Below are 24,947 nucleotides of genomic sequence, written 5' to 3'. Positions count from 1 at the left end.
ATACTGTTGATGAAGTCTGTAAAGGTACTTTCTGGACACTGGTTATATAGGTTGTTCTTTGTTGCATATTTCAGTTAGCATAATCTACTTAAATGTCGAGCAACAACAACAAAAAAATCTTACATTAATATATTAGGCATCATTTTGTTAAGTTGAAGGAAGTGGTTTTGATTATTTTGGCTTGTCGTTTTTTCAAGATATTAGGCGTTTCGTTCTTTAATATTTTATTCTCTTATATTTTTTTGGAGATTTGTTCTTTATTTAGCTGTTTAATCTTTTTTCGCTCCCTTTCGGAGTTTGTATCTCGGAACATTTTTCTTCATTTTCATCCATCAATGAAAAATTTGTATCTCGTTAAAAAAAAATCTGATGTTATATTTGATTCTTAAACTTGATCCAGGAATAAATATGAAAACCTAAAGTCAAAAATTGGAGAAATTGAAAACCAACTGCGGGAACTGAAGGCTGATAGATATGAAAATGAAAGAGATGCTAAATTATCTCAAGCTGTTGAAACTTTGAAACGGCTGTTTCAAGGAGTTCATGGTCGCATGACTGATCTTTGTCGTCCGACACAGAAGAAGTACAACCTGGCTGTTACTGTTGCAATGGGTAAATTTATGGATGCAGTGGTTGTTGAGGATGAACATACAGGAAAAGAATGTATTAAGGTACACATTTCGGCCCCTCCCCTCTTTTTTGCTCCTAGTGTAAACATACTTAACCTTTTATTTGTCTTGATTATTAAGCTTCTCGTTGCTGAGCATTTCTTTTTAAATATTTTTCCATGTGTGCTAGCTACTCTACATGCTTATTTTATCTGATGATCATTGCACCATCTTGATGATGTAAAGAGGTGGAGAGTAATGGTGCCCTCCACTCGCTCATGCTTCCTCACTTCTCTCACTGTTGTTACCCCTTTTCTTTCCCCGCTCTATTGTAGTTTGTTGGAGTTTATGAGGTTTCCTTGTAGCTTCTTCGTCCCTTGCTCTTTATCATGTGTGCTGTTCCTTGTTGATTTTTGCCACATTGAATATAAACATTCAAGACTGTGTTACATAGTGAGGCCAATGACAGTCAAGTTGTTTTGACAAAATCTGTAAGTGTACAAATCGTTTGCCATGTCCATTGAGCTTTCCTTAGTCCAATGGTTGAGTGCAGTGTTAAAAAGCCCAACGGAGGCCTAAGGAGTGATCTTTAGTGAAAGGAAGAAAAAGGTGAAAAGGTGAAAAGCTGGGTCTGCCTTTTGAGCATTCTAATGATCATCAGTTCAGTTATTGGTTTAACATTTCTAATGTTGAACTGAGCCAAATTGATGTATTTATATATATAAATTTATTTTACATTTCTACTTCCAATAGAAAATAGGTCATGTTATCATCCGAAGCCCATTCCACTCCTTTAATATTTTACAAAGGGTTTCATTTTCTTCAACCTTTAGAAATTAGCCTTCAGCTTTATGCGGCAAGGTGTTTCTTGTCACCTTATTCTTCTTTTCTCTCTTCTTGGCATCTTCCTTCTTCCAACCTTGCCACCAATGCCACCATGTCTGGCTGCCTCCTTGCCCTGCCCGTGTTGCCATCTCTTGTATTGTAGGCCATAGTGGGCTGCTTTATAATTCCATTAGTTACATCTTTGAGAAGAACCTAGTGGAAGTCGTGGTGGGGGAAGGAGTTAACAATAGTAGTAGTTGTGGAAGTCTTGACCTTCCCCAGGATAAATGCTTTTGTTCGTCTCACTTATTTTAATATATTTAGCTAGTTTGCTGTTAGTGTGACTATTTCAAAATGATTTTAGGGATCAATTTGAAATTAATTTCGATGTCTAGAGGTTAAAACGTTGCTTTTTGAAACTTAAAATGTTGTTTTTTGAAACTTAGGGGCCATGTGAAATCTTAACTCAAACCTCGAGAACAAAAATTATAATTTTCCTAAAAAGTTTGATTAAATAAAATGAAACATACTAGCTCCCAAGGGGCAGCCCAGTTGACAAGGGCTTGTGGTCTCTTGGTTGTACTGGCTTAGAGGTCTTAGGTTCGAATCTTCTGGTGAACTTAATACCAAAAACCCTTGATGTCTCCCGGATCCGGACCTTGGGACGGGTGCGGAGTGCCCCTGGGTATAGGGGAGCAAAGCTCCGAATCCTAGTTTTCAAAAAAAAAAAAAAAAAAAAAGAAGAAACATACTACATGAAAAACCCTAAAAAAGCCAATGGACTTATTGACAAACAAAATCTTCTATCCTCCAGGGGCCACAGAGAAAACTTTGAACATCTCCCAAAGTCTTAGCAAAGTTGTTGATGGAAAAAATGATTACCAAACAGAAAGGTGGCATGGATTTTTGTTATCCTAACATTATCCTTTCTACACGATTTTTTTAGCTCTCCAGAAAACCTGGGCCCTGTTTTATCCTTAAATCTCTTCTAATCCAACAAAGCAACTATTCTATGCATGGATGCTATCAAGCCAAGATTTGGTGCATTCAACTATTCGATAGGCTGGTGTGCGGTGGGTAGACTTTATCTTAAATTTGAGAAATGGGGTACAGATTTGCCATACTAAGGCCTCTTTTATTTTGCTGCATGGGGTTGAATTGAAAGCAGAAGTTCTCTACATTGTTGGAATCTGAGAAGCTTCACCTTCGTTTGAAATGCTCTCCTCCTGATGACTGAATTTGGCAGCATAGTCCAAGGATGGACCTTTTCTGTGCGGAGGGAGTGGGGAAACTGATGAAGCTCAATGTTATTTTTCTGATAAGTTAGTTGCTTTGCAGTTCTTTTTAGCACTGGACTTTCTAAGTCATGGTTGTCAGCAAGCAATAGATTTCCCTGTTTTACAGGGCATTCCCAATGAAACAAACATAAAATCTAAATGATCTATTTGGATTACAGGTTTTTTTTTGGTGTGTACGAATATTAAATCTGTTAATTTATGAGATTACATGTCTGGATATCAAACGAACTTATGATGGAAGAGAAATTCTTCTTTATTTTTCAAACAAAAATATAACACTCATTTAGAAGTAATGTTAAACGCAAAGTGCTGTTCATGCCATAGTAAGAAGAATATAGACAAGTTCTGATTTAGAAGTTCTCCTAAATAGAATTAAAATCTTCAACATGTTCTTGAAAATCTTTGGTGCTGCATTTTCTTCCTTTATTTGATTTCTACCTTAGATGATAAATTATATCTGTGATCTCAATGCTCTTGCAGTTTTTTGTATTTAACTTGCCTGCCATTGTTTTCTGTAATTTGTTTTATATGTTTTCTTATTTTTGTTCTTTTTGTTTCACTCTTTCAGGAGTTTGATCTTTGAACATTTTATTGTTCCTTTTCATTCCATCGATGAAAAGTTGTATCTTGTTTAAAAAAAAACTTGCCTGCCATTGTTATCAAATTTGGTGTACCTTTATTAGTTTTGATACAAGGGGTTTGGTTTACATTGTATTAAATGCAATTAGGTTCCTGGCTTTCCTGCAGTATTTGAAAGAACAAAAACTTCCTCCTCAAACATTCATACCTCTTCAGTCAGTTCGTGTAAAGCCCATCATTGAGAGATTGCGTGCTTTAGGTGGTAGTGCGAAGCTGGTCTTTGATGTTATCCAATATCCTTCTGTGATTCTGTTTCTTGGACACTGGAGCAGAAACACTTGTCTACTTTCCAGTTTCATACCCTTCTTCCTTGTTTCTGATTTATGTTTGGAGATTATCCTTTTCACCGACGTCTGGGTACATAACTGTGTGTTAAGTTAAAGTACTCAATGTTACATAAAATATTTTAAATGAGGAAAAAACATTTTTACCTTGGTACATAGCTTAACGAGTCATTTTTAACTTGAAACTTTTAATTTGATCAAAATTTACTCAAAACTTGAATAAGTAGAAATTAATACTTTTGAAAATAAAATTGAAGTATTAATTACGAACCAACTAATAAATCTTACAAAATTCCACGTACAAAACACCGCAAGTCAAAGTCATAGAAATACCAAAACCCAACTATGAAAATTTCTGAAGCTAGCCATAAAATTAAGAAGGTAAACCATCAAAATTCCTAAATCTGAAGCTAAAAAGCATACAAAAGAACTAGAAAAACTGGTATTAATAGAAATAATCTTATCTAGTTACAAGAACGCTCATACAGCTATCTACAAATCTTGAAAAAAAGAAAAAGGACAATCAGCCTTTGTGGCTGGGAGGCAAATTCTTGATGCATCTTTGATTGCCAATGAGCTCATAGAAGATTGGGATTGAGAGAGACGCCAAAAGAAAGGAGTGGTAGTGAAGCTGGACATTGAAAAGGCCTTTGACTGTGTAGATTGGGACTTTCTTGATGCTGTCCTAGAGGCTAAACGGTTTGGATCTACTTGGAGAAAATGGATTCGAGGTTGTATATCTTCTGCAAACTTCTCCATCATAATCAATGGCTGCTCGAGAGGCAAAATCATCACTTCTAGAGGCTTGCGTCAAGGTGACCCTTTATCACCCTTTCTCTTTATTTTAATAGCTGATGTGTTCAGTCGTCTAATGTCACAATCAGCTCACCACAACCTCATAAAGGGGTTTGATCTGGGTAACAACTCCTTGAACATACACCATCTACAGTTTGCAGATGACACAATCCTTTTCTCCACTTTTGATGACGACCCCCTCAATAATATGTTCAACATCAGCCGGCATCAGCCGGCTTTTCGAAGAGGCATCTGGGCTCAAAATCAACCATCAGAAATCAGACGAAATTTTGGGAATTAATTTAACTGGCAGTGGGCTTGCTGCCCTTGCATCCAGATTCCATTGCAAGGAGGGATCATGGCCTTCTCTCTATCTTGGTCTGCCCTTACATGGTAAGCCTAAATCCCTGACATTTTGGGATCCATTGGTTGAAAAAGTGAAGAGAAGATTGCTCTTATGGAGAAATTCCTACATCTCCAAAGGTGGCCGACACACGCTTATACAAGCTACTTTAGCAAATCTCCCTACCTACTATCTCGCCCTGTTTCATTTACCATCTAAAGTTGCTAACACTTTAGAAAGCCTCTCTAGAAACTTTCTTTGAAAAGGCAACAAAGATGCTAATGGGATACACCTAGTCAAGTGGAATATTACACAGCAGTCGATTTTGGAAGGGGGACTAGGACTGCCCATGTTGAAACAGCACCTCTTCGTCTCCTGCCTCTTTGCAACCAAATTCTGGAACCTCATCCTTAGCACATTTGGTTGGTACACTGCTCTGCCAACAGATTCCCCTCTCCTCATTGAAACTACTCTAATCGGACACCCATTCAGAAAAGAGAAAGCTCTTCTTTGGCAGAACTTTATGCGTGCCTTCCTTTGGGTCACTTGGAGAGAACGCAACCAACGCATCTTCAGCGACAAAACTCTCCCTTTTGAAATTTTTTTTGAAGCTATAGTCTTTACAGTCATTACTTGGTGTAAATCCTCCCCTATGTTTCACAACTATAGCTACACATACCTTTTAGCCAATTGGAAGTGCTTCAGGTAATCCTCCTTTGAGGCTTTTGTAATTTCATACATCAATGAAATTGTTTCTTTCACAAAAAAAAAAAAGAAAAAAAGAAAAAGGTTGGGTATTAATCACACTACTTAAGTTTAGGGTTCGTTTCTATAAAATTAAAACCTTAAAGGTTAAATTTGACTCATTGTGCTGATCATACGGCTAAAAAACTGAAATTTTCCCCTGAAATAATTTTAAATGCATTTTTTTTTTGGTCAGGAAATGAAAATCCACTACCAATTTATGATTGTCGTTTCTTTATCATATTCTGGTAATTCTAAACTGCTAGTGGGTAATAGGCGAGAAAATTCTATGAGTTTGTATGCTTAACCAATCACACTTTTAATCCGATATTGGAGAAGGCAATTATTTTTGCTGTGGGAAATACTCTAGTTTGTGATGATCTTGATGAAGCCAAGGCTCTGAGCTGGAGTGGAGAAAGGCATAAAGGTAACTTTTTAGTCAATTTTAAATTATTTTTGATTGTGCATCAGGTTTATCTTATGGCTTCATCTGTTTATGCTTGAACTAGTTGTAACTGTTGATGGGATTTTGCTTACGAAATCTGGCACAATGACTGGGGGTACTAGTGGTGGCATGGAAGCAAGGTCAAACAAATGGGACGATAAAAAGATTGAAGGTACTCAATCCATTCACTGATTCATGTCTTTTGGAACTTTACCAAATTGCTTGCTGTATTGTAGGACTCAAGAAAAAGAAAGAACAGTATGAATCAGAGCTAGATGAACTTGGATCAATCAGAGAGATGCAAGTAAAGGAGTCTGAAAAATCTGGGAGAATTAGTGGACTTGAGAAAAAAATTCAGTATGCAGAGATTGAGAAGGTAATTACCTGATTTTTTCTATCTATACTTTCATCAAAAAGAAAAATTAATCAGAATTTTTTTTCTATCATAAATTATGTTTTTGTGTGGATAACAATATGCTTTTTTTTTACTGGCTAACATACTTGGCTGTGTCGCAGTGTAAAATTATCTCTTCCTTTCAAAATTATAGTCTGAATTCTTTTCTATCCAAATGGGGGAGTTTTCTGTGACCTCCTATGGGATGCGGTTTGGCTATCGCTATCCTCCCCTTTCACTAGTGTCCCTCTTTTGTTATATTTAATACCATCAGTGAATGTTTCTGTTGGAATATATATATATATAAACATTTATTTTCTTTTAATAAGAAATGAACTTTTCATTGATAAATGAAAAGAAACATAAAATGTTCAAAGATACAAACTCCCACGGGAGTGAAAAAACATAAAATAAAGAGATACAGTCCAAAATAGTAAAAATAAAAAGACAAAGTATCATCCTATATATATCTAACTAGGGAAAAGGAAAGCCCCCCAATTAGCATATATCATGTTTGGAGAATAATGGGCAAAAAAGATCGGATAGAGCACACCATTGAGACACTTTAAACTTAGTCAAGTTGAAGCGCTCCATCGAAGGTCTTCTTTTTTCCTCAAAAATCCTTTGATTTCTCTCAAACCAAAGCTCCGAGATGATAGCTTTGACACCATTTACCCAAAGAAGGCTCGCTTTAGGAGATAAAAAGGGACTGAACATCAACTGAGTAACACAAATGGATGGTTGCAAATGCATATGTGGTGATTTCTTTTGAAGAACTTCTGCTGTGTTGACTTATCCGTTAATAAGAATCCAAGAAAAGATATTAACCCTTTTTGGACTTCTCGTTCGCCATAGCCTAGAGCATTGATCATTTGTCATCAAGAAAGATTGCTTTCTAGGCTTGCATAAAGAAGCAACCGAAAAGACCCTGAAGATTCCAAACTCCACGCCAAACTCCACGCCAACTGGTCTTCCTCCTCTTGCAAGATAATTGAATTTAAACTTGATAAGTGTATTAAATAAATTTAAACTTGATAAGTGTATTAAATAATCACCAAATTCTTCATCTTTAAGATTTCTTCTTGTTTCAATTCTCCAAGAAGAAAGAGCATGAATCCCAAGCCTCATGAACTGAGATAAAAGGGGCCGAAGAAATTTGAAATAAAGTAGGAAACCGTTCTTTTAGTATTGAGTCCCCCAACCATCGATGGTGCCAAAAAAAGAATACGTACACCACTTCTAACTTTGAAGATAGAATGTTTCTCCACTACGCGCCACGATTGCTTACAATCTTGTTCCCAAAAGCGAACCAACCGAATTTGTTGGTTCCATATATACTGGTCACTACTTGTCTTTGTTAAGGATCCCATATTGAAAGAAAAGGGACCTTACAATGGTTAATAATAAATGTGGGCTACTCCTCTCATAGCTAATTGGTTTCAAGATGGAACCCCATAAATATTAATATGGTATCAGAGCCCAAAAGCTCAAACGAGCATCTGGTCCATAAAATGGGATCTGGCCATGATCGATGAGCCAAAAGAGCCACGACCTTGTGGAGGCATGTTAAGGATCCCACATTGAAAAGAAAAGGGACCTTACAATGGTTGGAAGATAAGGATTTGCCCATTCCTAAACTCACATTTCCTGTATCAAATCCTTTACCATCACCTGTACCAAACCCTATTTATATTTACCCTAACATTAGTCAATCGTCTTCATTTTTACCACCCATAGACACCTCACCACGACCATCTAACCCTTCTACTACTATACCATTACAGGTTTATTCAAGAAGGAACACCGTAAAAGATGAGCAAGTTCAAGAGCTTGAACATATCTTTGGAACTGAAATTGACAAGAAAAGAATCAGTGATGAATCAAATATCACTGTAACTGCTAATGATGAATCAGGCTTTATAGTATCTGCTAATGATGAATTAGACATTATAGTATCTGCTAATGATGAGTTAGACATTACAATATTTGCTAATGATGAGTCACACCTGGATTTGTCGATTGCTTTAAGGAAGGGAAAACGAAGTTGTACTCAGTATCCATTGTCTCACTTTGTATCATATGACAAACTTTTAAGGCAATACAAAAGTTTTATGGTTAAACTTACTCAGATAAATATTCCAAAAACATAAATGGAGGCAATACAACATGAAGAATGGAGGCAAGCAATGAATATTGAAATGTAGGCTTTAGAGAAAAATAGAACATGAGAGTTTGTTACTATGCCTAAAGATAAGAAAGCTGTAGGATGTCGATGGATATATACTGTGAAGTATAAAGCATATGAAACACTTGAGAGGTACAAAAACACGGTTGGTTGCTAAGGGATATGCTCGAACATATGGATTTGATTATCTTTTTTGCGCCTGTTGCCAAGATAAACACAGTATGAATACTTCTATCTCTTGCTATAAATCATGGATGAGACATGTTACAATATGATGTAAAAAATGCTTTTCAGCATGGTGATCTTGAAGAAGTTTATATGGAGATTCCACCTGGGTATGAGCAAGCAGGAAATAAAGTTTGTAAACTAAAAAAGGCGTTATATGGATTAAAGCAATCTCCTAGGACATGGTTTGGTAGATTTTCTCAAGTTATGAGGAAGATAGACTATAAACAAAGTCAAGGAGATCATACATCGTTTATAAAACATTCTACTGTAGGGGGAGTGACAACATTGATTGTTTGTGTCAATGATATTATTGTCACTAGCAATGATAATAACGAACAAGATAAATTAAGAAATTCTTTAATCCAAGAGTTCGAAGTTAAAAGAACTAGGAAAGCTGAAATATTTTCTTGCGATAAAAGTTGCCCATTCTAAACAAGGCATATTCCAATCAAAACATAAATATGTGATTGACTTACTTTCTAAAACAAGAAAGCTTGGCAGTAGACCAATGGGAACGTCGATCGATCAAAACCATAGATTATGTGCATCTGAAGAGTGTCCTCTTGTAAATAAGGAAAGGTTAGTTGGGAAATTAATGTATCTTTCTCATACGAGACCAGATATTGCGTATGTTGTAGGACTCGTAAGTCAATTTATGCCTAGTCCAAAAGAAGTTCATCTTCCAGCTGTGTACCGAATACTTCACTATTTGAAGAATTCCATTGGGAGAGGATTACTGTTTAAGAAAGGCGAGAAACTCAATCTAGAAGTTTAAATGCAGATTATGCAAGATTGATAGATGATAGAAAATCCACTTATGGCTATTGTACTTTCTTAGGTGGAAACTTAGTGACATGGAGAAGTAAAAAACAAAATATAATTGCAAGATCGAGCTCAGAAGCGGAATTTAGAGAAATGGACATCTGCGAATTACTATGGATAAAGATTATTTTAGAATGTTTGAGATTCCATGGAAATTGCCTTTGAAACTTTACTTTGATAATAAATCTGCCATCAATATTGCATAGAATCCTATCCTCGGGCTTTCCTCTCTTCTCCCAATATTTGTCTTGTGTGGTTGGAGATGGTTATGACACTTAGTTCTTGGAGGACCATTGGGTGAGAGAAAAGCCCCTTTGTTCTTTACTTCCTCGTCTCTTTCTTTTATCAGACAGGAGGTTGCATTCGGTGGCCTCGATGCTTTTGGCTTTGGGGTGGAAGGGCTATCTATTTCCTTAGGTCTCAATCGGTCTTTAACTAACAGAGAGTCTCGGGAAGTGAGTGAGTTGCTCCATCTTCTCTCTGATGTTCATTTCTCTTGGGATAGGAAGGATGTCCGTGTTTGGGCCCCTACTCCTAGGGGTTTCTCTTGCAGTTCCTTCTTTAAAATTTTGTGTTCCTCTAATCCTTCCTCGACTGCCCTTGTGTTTGCCTCGTTTTGAAAAGTCAAAATCCCAAAGAAGATTAAGTTTTTTTCGTATGGCAGGTCATACTTGGGAGAATCAATTCCGTGGATCGTATCCAAAAGCATTCTTCTTCTTGTTTGGGTCCTCAATGGTGTGTTCTTTGCAAGCAACACTCTGAAAGTCTTGATCATATTCTTTGGCATTGCAATTTTGCCCAGAAGATTTAGAACCAGTTCTTTGGGATGTTTGAAGTTTCTTGGGTCCAGAATAGAAATTGGGGGGCTATGGTGGAGGAAGTGCTCTCGGCTTCTCCGTTTAGTGAGAAAGGGAGGTTTTTGTGGCAAGCTTGTTTCTTTGCAATCTTGTGGGGAATTTGGTTGGAAAGGAATGGTAGAATTTTTTGGGGGTGGAGAGAGATAGCGAGACAGTTTGGGAGCTTGTGAGATTTAACGTTTCTTTATGGGGTTGTCTCAATTATCAATTAGGTTACATTCTTTTGGATTGGAAGCCTTTCTATAGCTAGGGTTTCCCCTTGCGGGCTTTTGTTTTTATATGCCCGTTTTTTTTTGTATTATTTTTCATTTATCTTAACGAAAAGTGCAGTTTCCTATATAAAAAAAGTATTGCACATAATCCAGTTCAACATGATAGAACCTAACATGTTGAGGTTGATAGACACTTCATAAAAGAGAAGTTAGAGGGCGGTCTCATATAGACTCCATTTGTACCAACAAATAATCAAATAGCAGATATCCTTACTAAAGGATTGAACAACAACAACTTTGAGCATTTGGTTAACAAGCTGGGAATAGAAAATATTCATTCACCAGCTTGAGGCGGAGTGTTAACTTATATTGTTATCTTTTAATTTCCTATTGTATTTTAGTAGGTTAGGTTTCCTTGTTCCAATAGGTAAGTGTTTTCTTATCCTCTATTAGGATTTCTTTTATTTTCTTCTTTGTAGCTCCTATTTATAGTCTTATATCAATTCTTTGGAAGTAAGTAAGAGTTATTTTCTTTTATTATCAATTAACAGTTAAAGATAAGAAAAAAAATATTAGAAAGGGTAAAATACGCTTTTGGTCTCTAAGTTTGAGGATAGGTTTCTATTTGGTCCCTAAGTTTCAAAAACCGACAGTTTGGTCCCTGACTTTTAGGAAATAGTTTTAAATGGTCCTTAAGTAAAGTTAACTATTAGTTGACGAACGGAAAAGTGATATGACATTGCTAAGTTGGCAATTTAAATGATGTGTCAATATATATTATTTTAAAATTATGTGGCACTTCTTTTCTTTTCCCTTTTCTCTCTCTCTTCTCTCCTCCTCCATTGCTCCTCCGACCGTCACCGTTCCATGGATATCTAATGCAATCTTGCACAAGGTTTTAAGATGAATGTAATCTGATCTTATTAATGAGGAGCAGAAACCTATTTATAGAGGTTTCTGAAATAACAAACTAACAGTAACTTCAAGTTACTGTGCAGTAAAAGGAAAAATACAAATGATCATAACCTACCAGCCACGTTTACAACCTTATGACTCAAACAAGGACATCTTTGACTACATCAATTTCCCTTCCCCAAAAAAACAACTCGTCCTCGAGTTATTGAGCCAAGGAAAAGTCATCTGGAGCATGATAGGAATAGATGTCTGCCACGTTAAAGACCGGACTGATGTTGTAATCTGCAGGAAGTTGGATTTTGTATGCATTAGTTCCAAATCTTTCAAGCACTGTAAAAGGACCCAGTTTTCGCTTCTTAAGCTTGTTGTAGGTTCCAACTGGAAATCTACTCTTTCTTAAATGAATCATGATAAGATCCCCAATTTGAAATTCTTTTAGCCGTCTCTTCTTGTCTGCCGTTTCTTTGTATTTCGCATTCGAAGCTTCTATGTGGCTGCGGACTTCTTCATGGAGCGCCGTAATTCGAGTTGCCATTTCTTCAACTTCTAAACTGAAATCAATAGTAGAAGGGAGATTAGCCAGATCTATAGTTAATCGAGGTAGTTTAGTATATACAACCTCAAACGGAGACTTCCCTGTCGTACGATTCCTCATATGATTGTAAGCAAACTCCGCTTGAGCTAATGACAAATCCCATTGTTTTGGATGGTCACCACTAATACATCGTAGTAAGTTGCCCAAAGAACGGTTTGTTACTTCTGTTTGGCCATCCGTCTGAGGATGACTAGTTGTACTAAACTTTAGTGTGGTATCAAACTTCTTCCATAAGGGATACCATGAAGGCGAACTACTTCGCGGAAGAATAAGGTAGCTATAAAGACCGCATCGGATGTCTTTTTACAGGCCAAAAAGTGAACCATTTTGCTGAATCTATCAACAACAACCATAATTGAATCAAATCCTCTTTGAGTTCGAGGTAAACCAAGTATAAAATCCATAGATAAATCCTCCCAAATGTTGTTGGGGATTGGGAGAGGTGTATATAGTCCTGTGTTTTGAGTCGTGCCTTTGTATGTTTGACACACAAAGCATCGGTTAACGTAGTTGGCGACATCCTTTCGGAGTTGTGGCCAAAAGAAGCGGGCAGTAACTATTTCGGTAGTTTTATCGCGGCCTAGGTGGCCTGCTAGACCACCAGCATGTACATCTTTTATAATAGCCTCTCGAAGGGAAGTGTGGGGAATGCATAGGACATTGTCCTTAAATAAGTAGCCATCAACAATAGGGAAGTCAGTAATAGCTGTATGGTGAGTACACTGTTGCCATATGCTCTGATACCAACTAATGCAATCTTGCACAAGGTTTTAAGATGAATGTAATCTGATCTTATTAATGAGGAGCAGAAACCTATTTATAGAGGTTTCTGAAATAACAAACTAACAGTAACTTCAAGTTACTGTGCAGTAAAAGGAAAAATACAAATGATCATAACCTACCAGCCACGTTTACAACCTTATAACTCAAACAAGGACATCTTTGACTACATCAATATCTCTGTTCCTCACTTTCCTCTCTCTTTGAGGAAGAGAAGGAGGAGAAGAGAGGGGAAAGTGGAGAACTTCCACAGATTGAATTAGCAGCACCCTCCCAAAAAAACTTCTTTTTACACCGATTGAATTAATTAGCAGCAACCAGAAACAGAGCGGCATAAGCCTTTGCTTTGTGTCGGCGAGTATCAGTGCCATCGAGACGTTGAAGGATCAGGGCGTCTGCTACTGGAACAACGCTATCAAATCTTTTCAGCAGCACGGAAAGACCAAGCTCATATCTTATTACGAAGCCAAGAACCTCTCTGCCTCCTCTTCCGCCATTGCCAACCACATCAACCCATCTCCACACCACAAGATAAGGAAAGTCATGGATTTGAGCTGTCTGGGCTCCAAGTACTGTTAGATTCTAGAAGAGGTTCTAGCATTCTGGGTCATGGGTCTTCACAAGTTTTGATCTTTCAGAAATTATTGGAAGAAAAGTCATCAAATTCAAATTGGTCATTTGGGTTATAGAGTCTGATCTTTGTTGTTCTGGATGGTTTTTGAGTTTGAAGTTTGCTAAACTTCAATTACTTTTCTGTTTTCAAAATAGTTTTAAGTTGGGTTGATTACTTATTACTGGATTCTCTCCCACTACCAAACTGGTGTTGCAAAAATATCTAGTTTTTGTTTCCTCCATTTGATCCTTGATAAAAAATGAGAGAAGGAAGAGAAGAGTAGGGGAAGTGAGGAATAGAAGCATTGTCATGGAGACATCTGTGGGAAAACGGAGAAGAAAGATAGATTTGGAAGAGTGATGGTTGGAGGATATGGAGAAGGAGCAGAAGGGGAGAAAGAGAAAGAGACAAGGGAAAGAAATGCCACATAACTTAAAAATAATATAAAATTAATGTTGAATTAGTTAGAAGTTAAGATTATGTGGACTTAGTTAGAAGTTGTTTTAAAGTTGTTTAGATTTTGTGTTTAAATTTAGCAAATAAATCTCCTTTTTTGTTAGGGAAGTTGGAAGGTTATTCCTAGATTTTGTTTCCTCTTGTAACCTATAAATAGTGCCTCTATTCCTCATCTTTGATCAATCAATTTGAGAATTTATTTCTTCTCTCTTTTCTCGTGTATGTCTCTCTGGTGTCTCTATCCTTAATTTTTATGGTATTAGAGCGGGAGGTCCAATGTTCGAACCCCTGCGTAGTCGTTTCCTCCCCATTTATTATGATTTTCACTTGTTGGGTCTTGAGGTTGTTTTCCAAGCCCACAAGTGAGGGAGAGTATTAGAATCCATATAAATGAATTAAATTTACTCAACCCATTAGCTTAAGCTTTTGGGTTGAGTGGTGGTTTCTTAGACTTGGTCCTCTGAAGTAGTAGAGCCCTTCAAAGCCATCAGCATTGCCAATCGTCGTTCCCGTTATCAAGTCCTGAAACAAACACTTAGAGTCAGTGAACAAGGCTTGACACTTTAAATCATGAGTCAACTTCTGAACAGAAATTAGATTGCAACATAATTTAAGCACATGGAGCCAAAAGCCATAAAATGTGTCTTCCTTGGTTACTCTCCTACTCAAAAAGGCTATAAATGCTATTGTCCATTCACCAATAAATTTCACACTACCATGGATGTCACATTTTTTGAGTCTCAATCTTTTTTCTCCCTAAATTCCCCTCGGGGGGAGACTAAGCCTATTACAAGTAGTCTTGATGGAAATTTTGGGGAGATTGACGATCTAAATACCAGAATTGAGTCCCCTCAGTCAAAAATACCTGAGATTGATGGTCTAAATACCGAGTCACCTCAGCCAAAAATACCTATCCCGATCGTCCCAATTAATCAGATAGAAGAGTCAGTTCCTATTATTTCCTGTAATAATGAAGATGATCAAGTCAACCCAAATCAAAGTGACAAGCAACCTGAGAATCTTGTTTATTCTCGGCGACAAACGGTTCAAAGAGGAGTGGAGCCACCACAGCCTCAACAGCAAAGTCATGAATCCATCTCGTCCTTAGGTACTGAACAATCTACCCTTGTGCCTCAAGACAATACTAATGATCTTGATCTCCCTATTGCACTTAGGAAGGGTGTGAGATCGTGTACTCAACATCCAATTGCTCGATGTATTGGTTATAGTCATTTATCTTTAGCAGTTCAGGCCTTGGCTCTCAATCTGGAAGCCAATAAGGTACCAAAATCCATTCAAGAGGCTATGAGCAATCCACAGTGGAAAAATGCGGTAGATGATGAACTGAAGACTTTGAAGTTTTTTTTTTTTTTTTTGTTGAAAGAAACAATTTCATTGATGAGTGAAATTACAAGAGACCTCAAAAGAGGGATACAAAAACCTCAAAAGAGGATTACATGAAGCACTTCCAGTTTGCTAGGAGGGAAGTGTAACTATAATGGTGGAATATAGGGGAAGATTTACACCAAGTAATGACACTATAGACTATAGCATCAAAATAACTGTCAAAAGGGAGAGTTTTATCATTAAAGGTGCGTTGATTCCGTTCTCTCCAAGTATTCCAAAAGAAAGCATGCATGAAGTTCTGCGAAAGGATCGCTTTCTCGTTCCTAAAAGGATGTCCTGTTAAAGTGACTTCCAGAAGGAGGGGAGGATCCGTTGGTAAAACAGTGGACCATCCAAATGTATAAAGGATGAGGTTCCAAAATCTGGTAGCAATGTGCACATGGTGAAGAGGTGTCGTTGTGTTTCTTGACTTGCCCGACACATAACACACCAATGAGGTGAGATAGCCAAATAGGGCAGCCTTCTTTGTAGCTTGTTGCCGGTGTTGATAGCACGGTGGCTGAGTTCCCAAAGAAAGAATTTCACCTTTTTTGGGCAAGATTCTTTCCAAATACTTTTATAAAGGCTTTGTGTAGTATTCTGACTAGGTTTTGTTAGATCCTTGATGAGTGAATGGGTGGAGAATGTGCCATTTGTTTCTAGTTTCCAGAGGAGGCTATCGGCATCTGTGGATAAAAGAACCGTAGAGAGTTTGTGAATAAGAATTGCCCATTCCACAATTTCTGCATCCTTCAAATTTCTTCTCAGCCTCAAGTTCCAGCACTGATTTTCAGTGGACCACAAATCGCGGACAGCAGCTTCTTTTTTCAGAGATAAGGCATATAGAAGGGGTGAGTGTTGTTTCAGAGGTTTGTTAACCAACCAGGGGACAGTCCAGAAGGGTGTGTTATTACCATTACCAATCTTAAAATCCAATCTGTCAAAAACCAATGGTTGAGTTTTGATAATCGTCTTCCAAGGACCTTTACCGGCTGGGAGAGAGGTTGTGATAGATTTGAAGGGCCAGGAGGCAGAACCATATTTAATTTCAATCACTCGATGCCAAAGAGCCGCTTCTTCTTTGATGTATCTCCAAATCCATTTAGCTAGGAGGGCCTTGTTTTTTATCTTCATATCGGGCAGGCCTAAACCTCCCTCTGCGAGAGGCTGCTTAGCAATGTCCCATTTAACTAAATTCGTCCCTTTGGTATTTTTGTTGCCGTTCCATAGGAAACTTCTGTAGAGACTGTTTATAGTGTTGGCGACTTTGGAAGGCATTTGGAATAGTGAAAGGTAGTAGGTAGGGAGGTTTGTAAGTGTGGCTTGGATAAGTGTATGTCTACCGCCTTTGGAGATGAAGGAGTTTTTCCAAGAGAATAATCTTTTCTTAATTTTCTCGACCATGGGGTCCCAGAAGGAAATGGTTTTTGGCTTACCGTGTAAGGGGAGACCGAGGTAGAGGGTAGGCTAAGATCCCTTTTTGCAATTATACTTGGATGCAAGATTTGTTAGCTCACTGTCTTCTAGGTTTATGCCCAGAATTTCAGATTTCTGGTGGTTGATTTTGAGCCCTGAAGCTTCCTCAAAAACCTTGCTGGTGAGGGAGAAGTCTTCATATGTGGAGAAAAGTATGGTGTCATCAGCAAACTGCAGGTGATGTATGTTCATGTAGTTTCTTCCAAGGTTGAATCCCTTTATAAGATTGTGGCTAGTTTAGACATTCATTAGGCGACTGAAAACATCAGTGATCAATATAAAGAGAAAAGGTGATAGGGGGTCACCTTGTTGAAGACCCCTAGATGCGATGATTTTCCCTCTTGGACGACCATTGATGATGATGGAGTAATTTGTTGAAGAGACACAGCCTCGGATCCATTTCCTCCATGTATGTCCAAAACCTTTTGCCTCAAGAACAGCATCTAGGAAGTCCCAGTCAACATTATCAAAGGCCTTTTCAATGTCCAACTTGATGACCACGCCTTCTCTTGTCTTCTTTCCCAGTCTTCAATGAGTTCATTGGCAATCAGTGATGCATCGATAATCTGTCTCCCTGTAACAAAGGCTGATTGTGCATCCGTGATTATGTCTGGCAGCAAACCTTTGAGTCTCTCTGAAAGAACTCGAGCTATAATCTTATATAAGCAAGATGTAAGGCTAATACGCCTAAAATCCCCCACTTTTCTGGTGTCGAGCTTCTTTGGGATGAGACAGACGTAGGTTTCGTTGAGGCTAGCATTGATAATTCCGTTCTTAAAAAAATCTTGGAACACTCTCAGAATGTCTTCTTTAAGAATGTTCCAAAACTTTTTGTAGAACTCAGCAGTGAAGCCGTCTGGTCCAGGGGATTTGTTGGATCCAAGGTCCTTGATGGCACGCCAAATCTCCTCCTCAGTGAATGGATGTTCAATCAAAGTGCTTTGTTGTGGTGTGATGGGGCACCAGTCTGTGAGGGATGGGAGGAATCTTTGTCCATCCTTTTTGGTGTATAACCTGTCAAAAAAAGAAAGAAATTCTGTTTCTATGTCCTTCTCATCAAAAAGACTGATACCAGTTGTGGAGAGGATTTCTGTAATGGTGTTCCGACGTCTCTTTGCTGCAACAATCCGGTGGAAGAAGGATGTATTGTTGTCTCCTTCCAGTAACCATTTGGATTTGCAGCGTTGGCGCCAATGGATCTCCTCTTTGGCCACAACCTCAAGAAGTTGTGTTTTGATAGTTTTCCGTTGGGCGTGTTGGACTGTGTTTAGAAGTCCCTCTTCCTCTAATTCATCTAGAATGGCGAGCTCTGAGGTGAGCTGATTTTTTTGTTGTGCAATGCTCCCGAAAGTTGTTTTGCTCCAGGTTTTGAGCATGATTTTCAGCCCTTTAAGTTTCATGATGAAACCGTGGCCTGGCCAGCCTCTGAGGGGGGTGTTCTTCCACCAATATTCGATGAGGGGTTGTAAGGAGTGATGCAGCATCCATGCATTTTCAAACCGGAAGGGAGATGGACCCCATTTAGTCATGCCGAAGGAGAGTTGTATGGGATAATGATCAGAGGTAGGCCGATTCAATCTTTTGACGTGTGCATTCTAAATTCTCAAAAGAAAATCATTAGAAGCCAGGAATCTGTCTGTCAATCAGAGTGAGGGTGGGGGGGGGGGGGTCCCTGTAGTCAGACCAAGTGTACAAGCCGTTTGTGAGTGGGAGGTTCTGTAGGCCGGCTTGATAAATGAAGGAGTTGAAATGTTGCATATTCCTGGTTGGTCTGCAGTTGTTTGATTTCTCTTGTGTCCACCTGACAGGATTGAAGTCTCCCCCTAAAAGCCATGAGTCATTGCAGAGGGATGAAAGGTCGCTTAGCTCCCTCCAGAAAGCTGGCTTTTCCTCTGAATTTGATGGACCGTATACACCTGTAAGCCAGAAATTAGAGCCATCAAGTAAGGTGAGAAGGATAGTAATCGTGTAGAGCCCCAGGGTGATATCTGATACTTGAAAAGAAGGGTCGTTCCACATGATAAGGATACCCTCGGATGTGCCTGACGCATCTAGAGTTGTCCAACCAATATCACGTGAGCTCCAGAGAGATTTTATGGTGAGGCGGTCCACCACCTCCAGCTTTGTTTCTTGTAGGATGACAATGGTGGGATTGTGTTTGTTGATGAGGGACTTAATCAGGGCTCTTTTTGACCAAGAGCCTAACATTCCAAGAGATGAAAATCATCTAACAGAGGAGGACCCACCCTTTTTTGGTTGGCGTTTTTCATAGTTGACTGTAGTAGTAAGGCCAGAAAGTTCCCTAATGCCCCTGTATTCCTTCTGCAAAGAGGCAGCTTTCTTTGGGAGCTTTGTAGGAATGGGGAAGATGCCCATCCCAATAGTATGAAGCCAAGGAGCAACTACCTGGAGATAAAATGAGGGGTGGATAGAGGGATCGAACATGTGTAAGGCAGATTGAGAGTCGCCTTCTCCAAAAGGTTTTGAGGCATAACTGTCGATCAAGTATGTGGAGGCAGATGGGGAGGGAGGCTCAGTGGAGAGGGGATACGGGCTAGAGATACATTGGTCTGAGTCTCAAAGGAGTTCAAGGGGATTTGTGGAGTGTTTTGTGCCCAAGGCCAGAAAAGTTTCCTTTTCGGCGATATTAACGGCTAGTTTTGGGCCTTCGAGGAGGAGGGTGGGGTGAGGGAGAGGGCTGGTGGGGTGTGGGCTCGCGCAAGTAGCAGGTGTAGGTAAAATGAGAGGAGGGAAAGATTTTGTGTTTTTGGTAGGAGGTGTTGTAGTCGAGGAGGAACAGGGGTCAGATCGGTGTAAGGGTACCGATGTGACAGGGGGTTTATTGTCAGCAGGGAAGGCAGAAGTAGCAGAGGGGTCAGTCACAGGCACAGGGCTCGAGGGACTGTGGCTGATAGATGAAGCAGACGGGTTTTTTGTGGCGTGTATGTCAAGGCAGGTACGAGGTGAGGTAGAGACAGAGAGTCTTTCATCAAGAAGTCTGCAGTCTTTCTCCAAAAAGGAAAGCTTCGGGCACGGACCCAAAAGGCCCTCGGAGGTTGTTCCCAATGGCGGATCGGAAGGGATTCCGGCCAGAAAAGCTCCATGGATTCCGACTGAAAAACCCAGGTAATGTTCCGTCCTGTGGAAAGGATCAATTTGTACTTTGAAATGGCCAAAGCCAGCGGTGTTAATCCCAACTTCTCCCGGGATAAAGCCGAAAGGGTTTGACTTTACTCTAATTTTCGCCTCCAAAAGATCAAGTTTGGACAGAGATTTCTTAGCAATTTCAATAAAACCTCCGCAGGAATCTCCAATGTGACGCAAGGTGTTTTTGTCTCAGAGATTCAAGGGAAGGTTGCGAATCCTTATCTAACCACCATATGAAGGTACTACAGAAGAGTGTGATGGGTCAAGGTCGCTCCATGCCAGAAACTTCAGCTGTGTATCACCTACTTGATGCCAATCCTTATATTGGCTGAGTGCGTCTCCTTGTTTTTTGTCTTCACAGCGGAGGAGCGCTTTATCAGCAGTAAAGGGGTTGAGAGTACAGAGTGTACTGATGTGGGTTTGAAGAGCTCTGGTTATCTTGAGCCAATCGTCGTGGAAGAATCTTCTAACGACAATAATGGATGAACCCAATTGGAGATCTGCTTCTTCGTATTCGGTGATGTTTGTAGGATGCAGGTTCTTTCTTCTGTGCTGTGTCGGGAGTGGAGCGGGTAAAGGATTAAGTTTCTGTTTTCCTTTAGTTATGGCATCTCGGTATGTCTGTGTACCCACGATGACAGAGGGGATGGGCTGATCAGGGATGTTTTGTCTAGTGTGGGTGGGAGCATGGGGGTGTTGTTGAATGGGTTCATGTAGGAGTCTATAGAAGGCTTTCCAACCCTTTCTATCTTCGCCGATGGGGATCAGAAGTTTAGTGAGTCCTCCATTAATGTCCAGTTTAGCAATCTCAGCAAGTGTGCCTTTATGGTTGTTTGTCTTCTCGACCCAGAGTGTCTGGTCATCGATATGCGTCTCCTTGAAGAATTTATGGTTTTGAGGGATAGATAAGAGGGTGGAGAAAATTGTCTTCGGCCAGGCAATGGAAGACCAATGGAGGGAGATGAAAAAAGCTCTGTCTTTGGTGGATTCAGTGATGCGAACTCCGCTACCTCGGTATCTGTGGTCAATGGCAATGGTGAAGCGTTTTCTTTCGATGGTGATGTGTTGTGGGTGGGGAGAGGCGGCCATGTGGTTGGTAAAGAACAGGAAGCGAGTTAGGGTTCAGGTGATGGGCGGAGGGTCGGCGGGGTAGGGGTGTCCATCCCGAAGCTTAATGATACGTGGACAGTAGTTGATCGTCCTCAAGATAAACCAATGGTAGCTAAGAAGCACGGACACGGACACGGGACACGGACACGGACACGACAAGACACGGCGATACGTCAATTCCTAAAAACTTAGGACACGGACACGTTGGGGACACGTTTAATTTTTTTTAATATTTTTTTAGGATATATATAAATTTCACAAAAAAATGCTAAATACAATAAATGCATAAATATGAAGCCAATTACATCCAATGATCCAATGTTCAACAAAAGTTACAAAAACAAAGTCCCAAATGACCAATACAGTGACAACAAAGTTCCAAAGTTCTAAAGCTATCATTTCAACCTTTCAAGTCTCCATATCATCCTTGTCAGCGTGACCATCCTCGTCAAGAATTTCAGCCTCTAAATCTGGTTCATCTAAAGACAAATTTGCTACTTCAAGCATGCCAACGTCTTCAAGAGAATCAAAACTATCTCCAGCAATATCCCATGACTTAGTCTCTCCTTGGGAATATTCTGGGGTTCTTCTTGATAAGAGACGAAGATTGCTATGGATGAATACCAAATCTTCTGCACGTTTAGGTGTCATTTTATTCCTCTTGACAGAGTTAACAAAAGAGTATGTGCTCCAATTTCTTTCGCAACATGAGGAGGAAGAAGGTTGTCCAAGTAATTTAAAGGCAATTGCTTGAAGCATGGGTGCATAGACACCATAAGTTGCCCACCAACTTCTAGGATCTAATACATATCTATCCGCTATAGAATCGTAATCTGCAGAATCTCCGGATTTTGTAGAGAAATTTGCAAATTCTGTAATCACCTTTGTACGATCCAGAGGGCTAATAAAATACCTCTTCAACAACTTCATTCTCTCCCTAGTTAATTCCACATCTTGACTCGGAGGCACACGATTAGAGTCTTCTGCAAGCCACTCTTCACTATAATACCTAAATTTAAGTTTTTACAAAAATGTTAAACTCTCATGTTAAATATAAATCATGCTAATCTCAGTAAGAATTAAATGATAGATAGTAATTAAGCAGTAAATACCCTGGATTTAGAGAATGTGCTAAACAATGTAGTGGAGTATTATTTCTGTTCCAACGATCAACAAGAATGGTGTGCACCACATCATAAAACGATGAATTTTCGTTCGACTGCAATCCTTCATGTCTATATATGATTTTCTTCACCTTTTCGATCATCGTATCCCACATATCATATACCAAGTGCAAACAAGGCTTGTCTGTATCACAAGCTCTAATCATGTCGTATATAGGTGAAGTGAAGGAAAGAATGTAGTCGATTTTGTCCCACCATAAATCATTAAGCAATAACTCCTTTACATGTTGGGCCTTTCCCACATCATCTTCTCTATAATTTGCCCACTTGTCACTGATGACCATGGCTTGTAAGCCACCTTTAATCAATTTAAACCTCTTCAACATAACAATAATCGATGCAAAACGTGTTTCAGCCACAAACAACAATTTAAGAGGTACAAATTCATTAAACATGGACAACCTCATAGAATGATTCATGATAAAATGTTTCACAACCATGACATCTCCAACAACATCAGATATCCAGCTGCATTCTCCATATGCAATTTGATTGTCTTCAACATTCTTAGCAGCACAAATGTTCTTCAGGGCAAGATTCAATGTATGTACTACACATGGTGTCCATACAATCATTGGAAATTGTCCTTCAATGAGTTGTCCTGCACCTTTGCAATTAGGAGCATTATCGGTTATCACTTGCACTACATTGTCAGGACCAACTTCATTGATCACTTCTTTCATCAAATTAGCAATAAAAAACTTGTCTTTTACCTCGCCAGAACAATCTACTGCTTTCAAAAACATCGGTCTACCTTCAGAGATGGCCATAAAGTTAATTAAAGGCCTCCTTTGTGAGTCACTTCATCCATCACTCACAATGCTCACTCCTTTCAAACGCCATTCACCTTTAATTGGTATTAATAACCTCTCAATATTCGCCTTCTCTTGTTGTAAAAGACTCATCCTCAACGAATTAAATCCCGGAGGTACATATCCGGTCAACATATGGTTCGCCGCATAACTAAAGGCACCTCTAAAGTGTGGGTTTCTAGCTAAATGAAATGGCAAGCCAGCAGAATAAAACATTCGTGCAATGAGTGCATTCAGTTGATCTCGAGATGCCTTGTTGAATGACTTCTCAATTGCACTTGGAGTGCCTTTCCTCTTTTTTGGCTCAATATTACTCGTGCCAGGAGAATTACTCACATTAACACCACCGACTGATATGAATGAAGGTGGTAAAGGAACATTTTTAGGGGCTTTTCTCTCCTTCCGATTTTTCGCTTCTTCTTCCAATTTCTCCATATCCGCAATATCTGTAGGAGTAACTTTTAAACATATCCCTATTCCTTGACCACTTATCTTTAACAAGTGAGCTCTAACTCTTGTGTAAGAGCTCTTCTTGATGGCTTGACAAAAGTTGCATTGCCATGAAAAATTTCCACCCCCCTCACTCAATTTTTGAATTTTAGTTACATATTGCCAAAGAGGTTCTGAATCATCTTCAATGCTAGAAGAGGTTGTTTCTTGGGATGGATTTGAATTTGATGAAGATGCCATCCTAATGTGTAAGCACAATGAAAGAAAATGAAAATGAAATAAACAAAACTAAGTGGAGAAAGAAAATGAAAATTAAATAAACAAAACTTGGACAGAAACAAAACGTACGAAAAAAATCATTTTACCTAAGAAAAAAAGAAAAACAGAGGCAGGGGCGTCGGCGGCGGCAAGGGCGAGCGGCGGCGGCGGCAACGGCAGCGGCAAGGGCGGGCGGCGGCAAAGAAATCTGGGAGATTGTTATGGACTTATCGTGGGTTCAGGTTAGGTGGGTAGGGTATTAGGTTTTTGTTTTGTTTTTTAATTAATAATTACTAATGGCCATTGGGCCATTCAATTTGGGCCCAGAAAACCCACAAACTTACACAGGCCGTGTCCAGCCGTGTCCAATATTAAAAAAAAAATAAAATTCAGACACGCAATTTGGCGTGTCCGACACGTGTCCGGCACGTGTCCGGGCGTATCTGTGTCGGACACGTGTCCGACACAGATACTTCGCCCAAAAATAAGTGTCCGTGTTTCATAGAATGGTAGGATGCCGATGGATCTTTACTGTCAAATATAAGGCTGATGGGTCCATTGAAAGGTATAAAGCAAGATTGGTGACCAAAGGATACTCTCAGACTTTTGGGGTAGACTATCAGGAGATATTTGCACCCGTTGCAAAATTAAACACAATTCGTGTCCTCTTGTCCCTTGCTACAAATCTGGATTGGAAACTACAACTACTGGATGTCAAGAATGCATTCCTCAATGGAGATTTGGAAGAAGAGGTGTACATGGACCTTCCTCCTGGATTTGACATTGATAAGTATGATGGGAAGGTGTGTAAGCTGAAGAAATCTCTCTATGGTTTAAAACAATCCCCACGTGCATGGTTCGGGCGATTTTCAAAGGCTGTTTGTAAACAAGGATATACCCAAGCTCAAACTGACCATACAATGTTCTAATAGGCACTCTCAAGGTAAGATCACCATCCTCATTATTTATGTCGATGATATTATCGTAACAGATGACCATCATGAAGAAATAAAGAGACTAAAACAGGCACTTGGAAGGAGTTCGAAATAAAGGACCTGGGAACACTTCGGTATTTTCTAGGGATGG

General features: G+C 39.3%; 2 protein-coding genes across 2 annotated transcripts in view; one reads left to right on the top strand and one right to left on the bottom strand.

Moving 5' to 3' along the window:
• The window catches only part of TTN8 (Structural maintenance of chromosomes (SMC) family protein), a 54,594-nt gene that overhangs the window by 14,408 nt on the left and 15,239 nt on the right, over window positions 1-24,947 (top strand). The window contains exons 7-11 of the mRNA XM_088128389.1: window positions 401-671; window positions 3,479-3,603; window positions 5,854-5,963; window positions 6,046-6,153; window positions 6,218-6,357. Of these exons, the coding sequence (XP_087984515.1) occupies window positions 401-671; window positions 3,479-3,603; window positions 5,854-5,963; window positions 6,046-6,153; window positions 6,218-6,357 (754 nt within the window). The remainder of the gene's footprint in view (window positions 1-400; window positions 672-3,478; window positions 3,604-5,853; window positions 5,964-6,045; window positions 6,154-6,217; window positions 6,358-24,947) is intronic.
• LOC111014710 (uncharacterized) lies at window positions 21,199-23,145 on the bottom strand. Its single transcript, XM_088128390.1, has 2 exons — window positions 22,270-23,145; window positions 21,199-22,166 (listed from the first exon to the last, which is right to left on the bottom strand). The coding sequence occupies exons 1-2, from the start codon at window positions 23,109-23,111 to the stop codon at window positions 21,566-21,568; spliced, it is 1,443 nt and encodes a 480-aa protein (XP_087984516.1). The 5' UTR covers window positions 23,112-23,145; the 3' UTR covers window positions 21,199-21,565.

The sequence above is a fragment of the Momordica charantia genome (genome assembly GCF_013281855.1).
Source record: "Momordica charantia cultivar OHB3-1 chromosome 9 unlocalized genomic scaffold, Mcharantia_2.0 BLBB01000009.1, whole genome shotgun sequence".
Classification (NCBI taxonomy): domain Eukaryota; kingdom Viridiplantae; phylum Streptophyta; class Magnoliopsida; order Cucurbitales; family Cucurbitaceae; genus Momordica; species Momordica charantia.
This window is presented reverse-complemented; position numbering and strand designations above follow the sequence as displayed.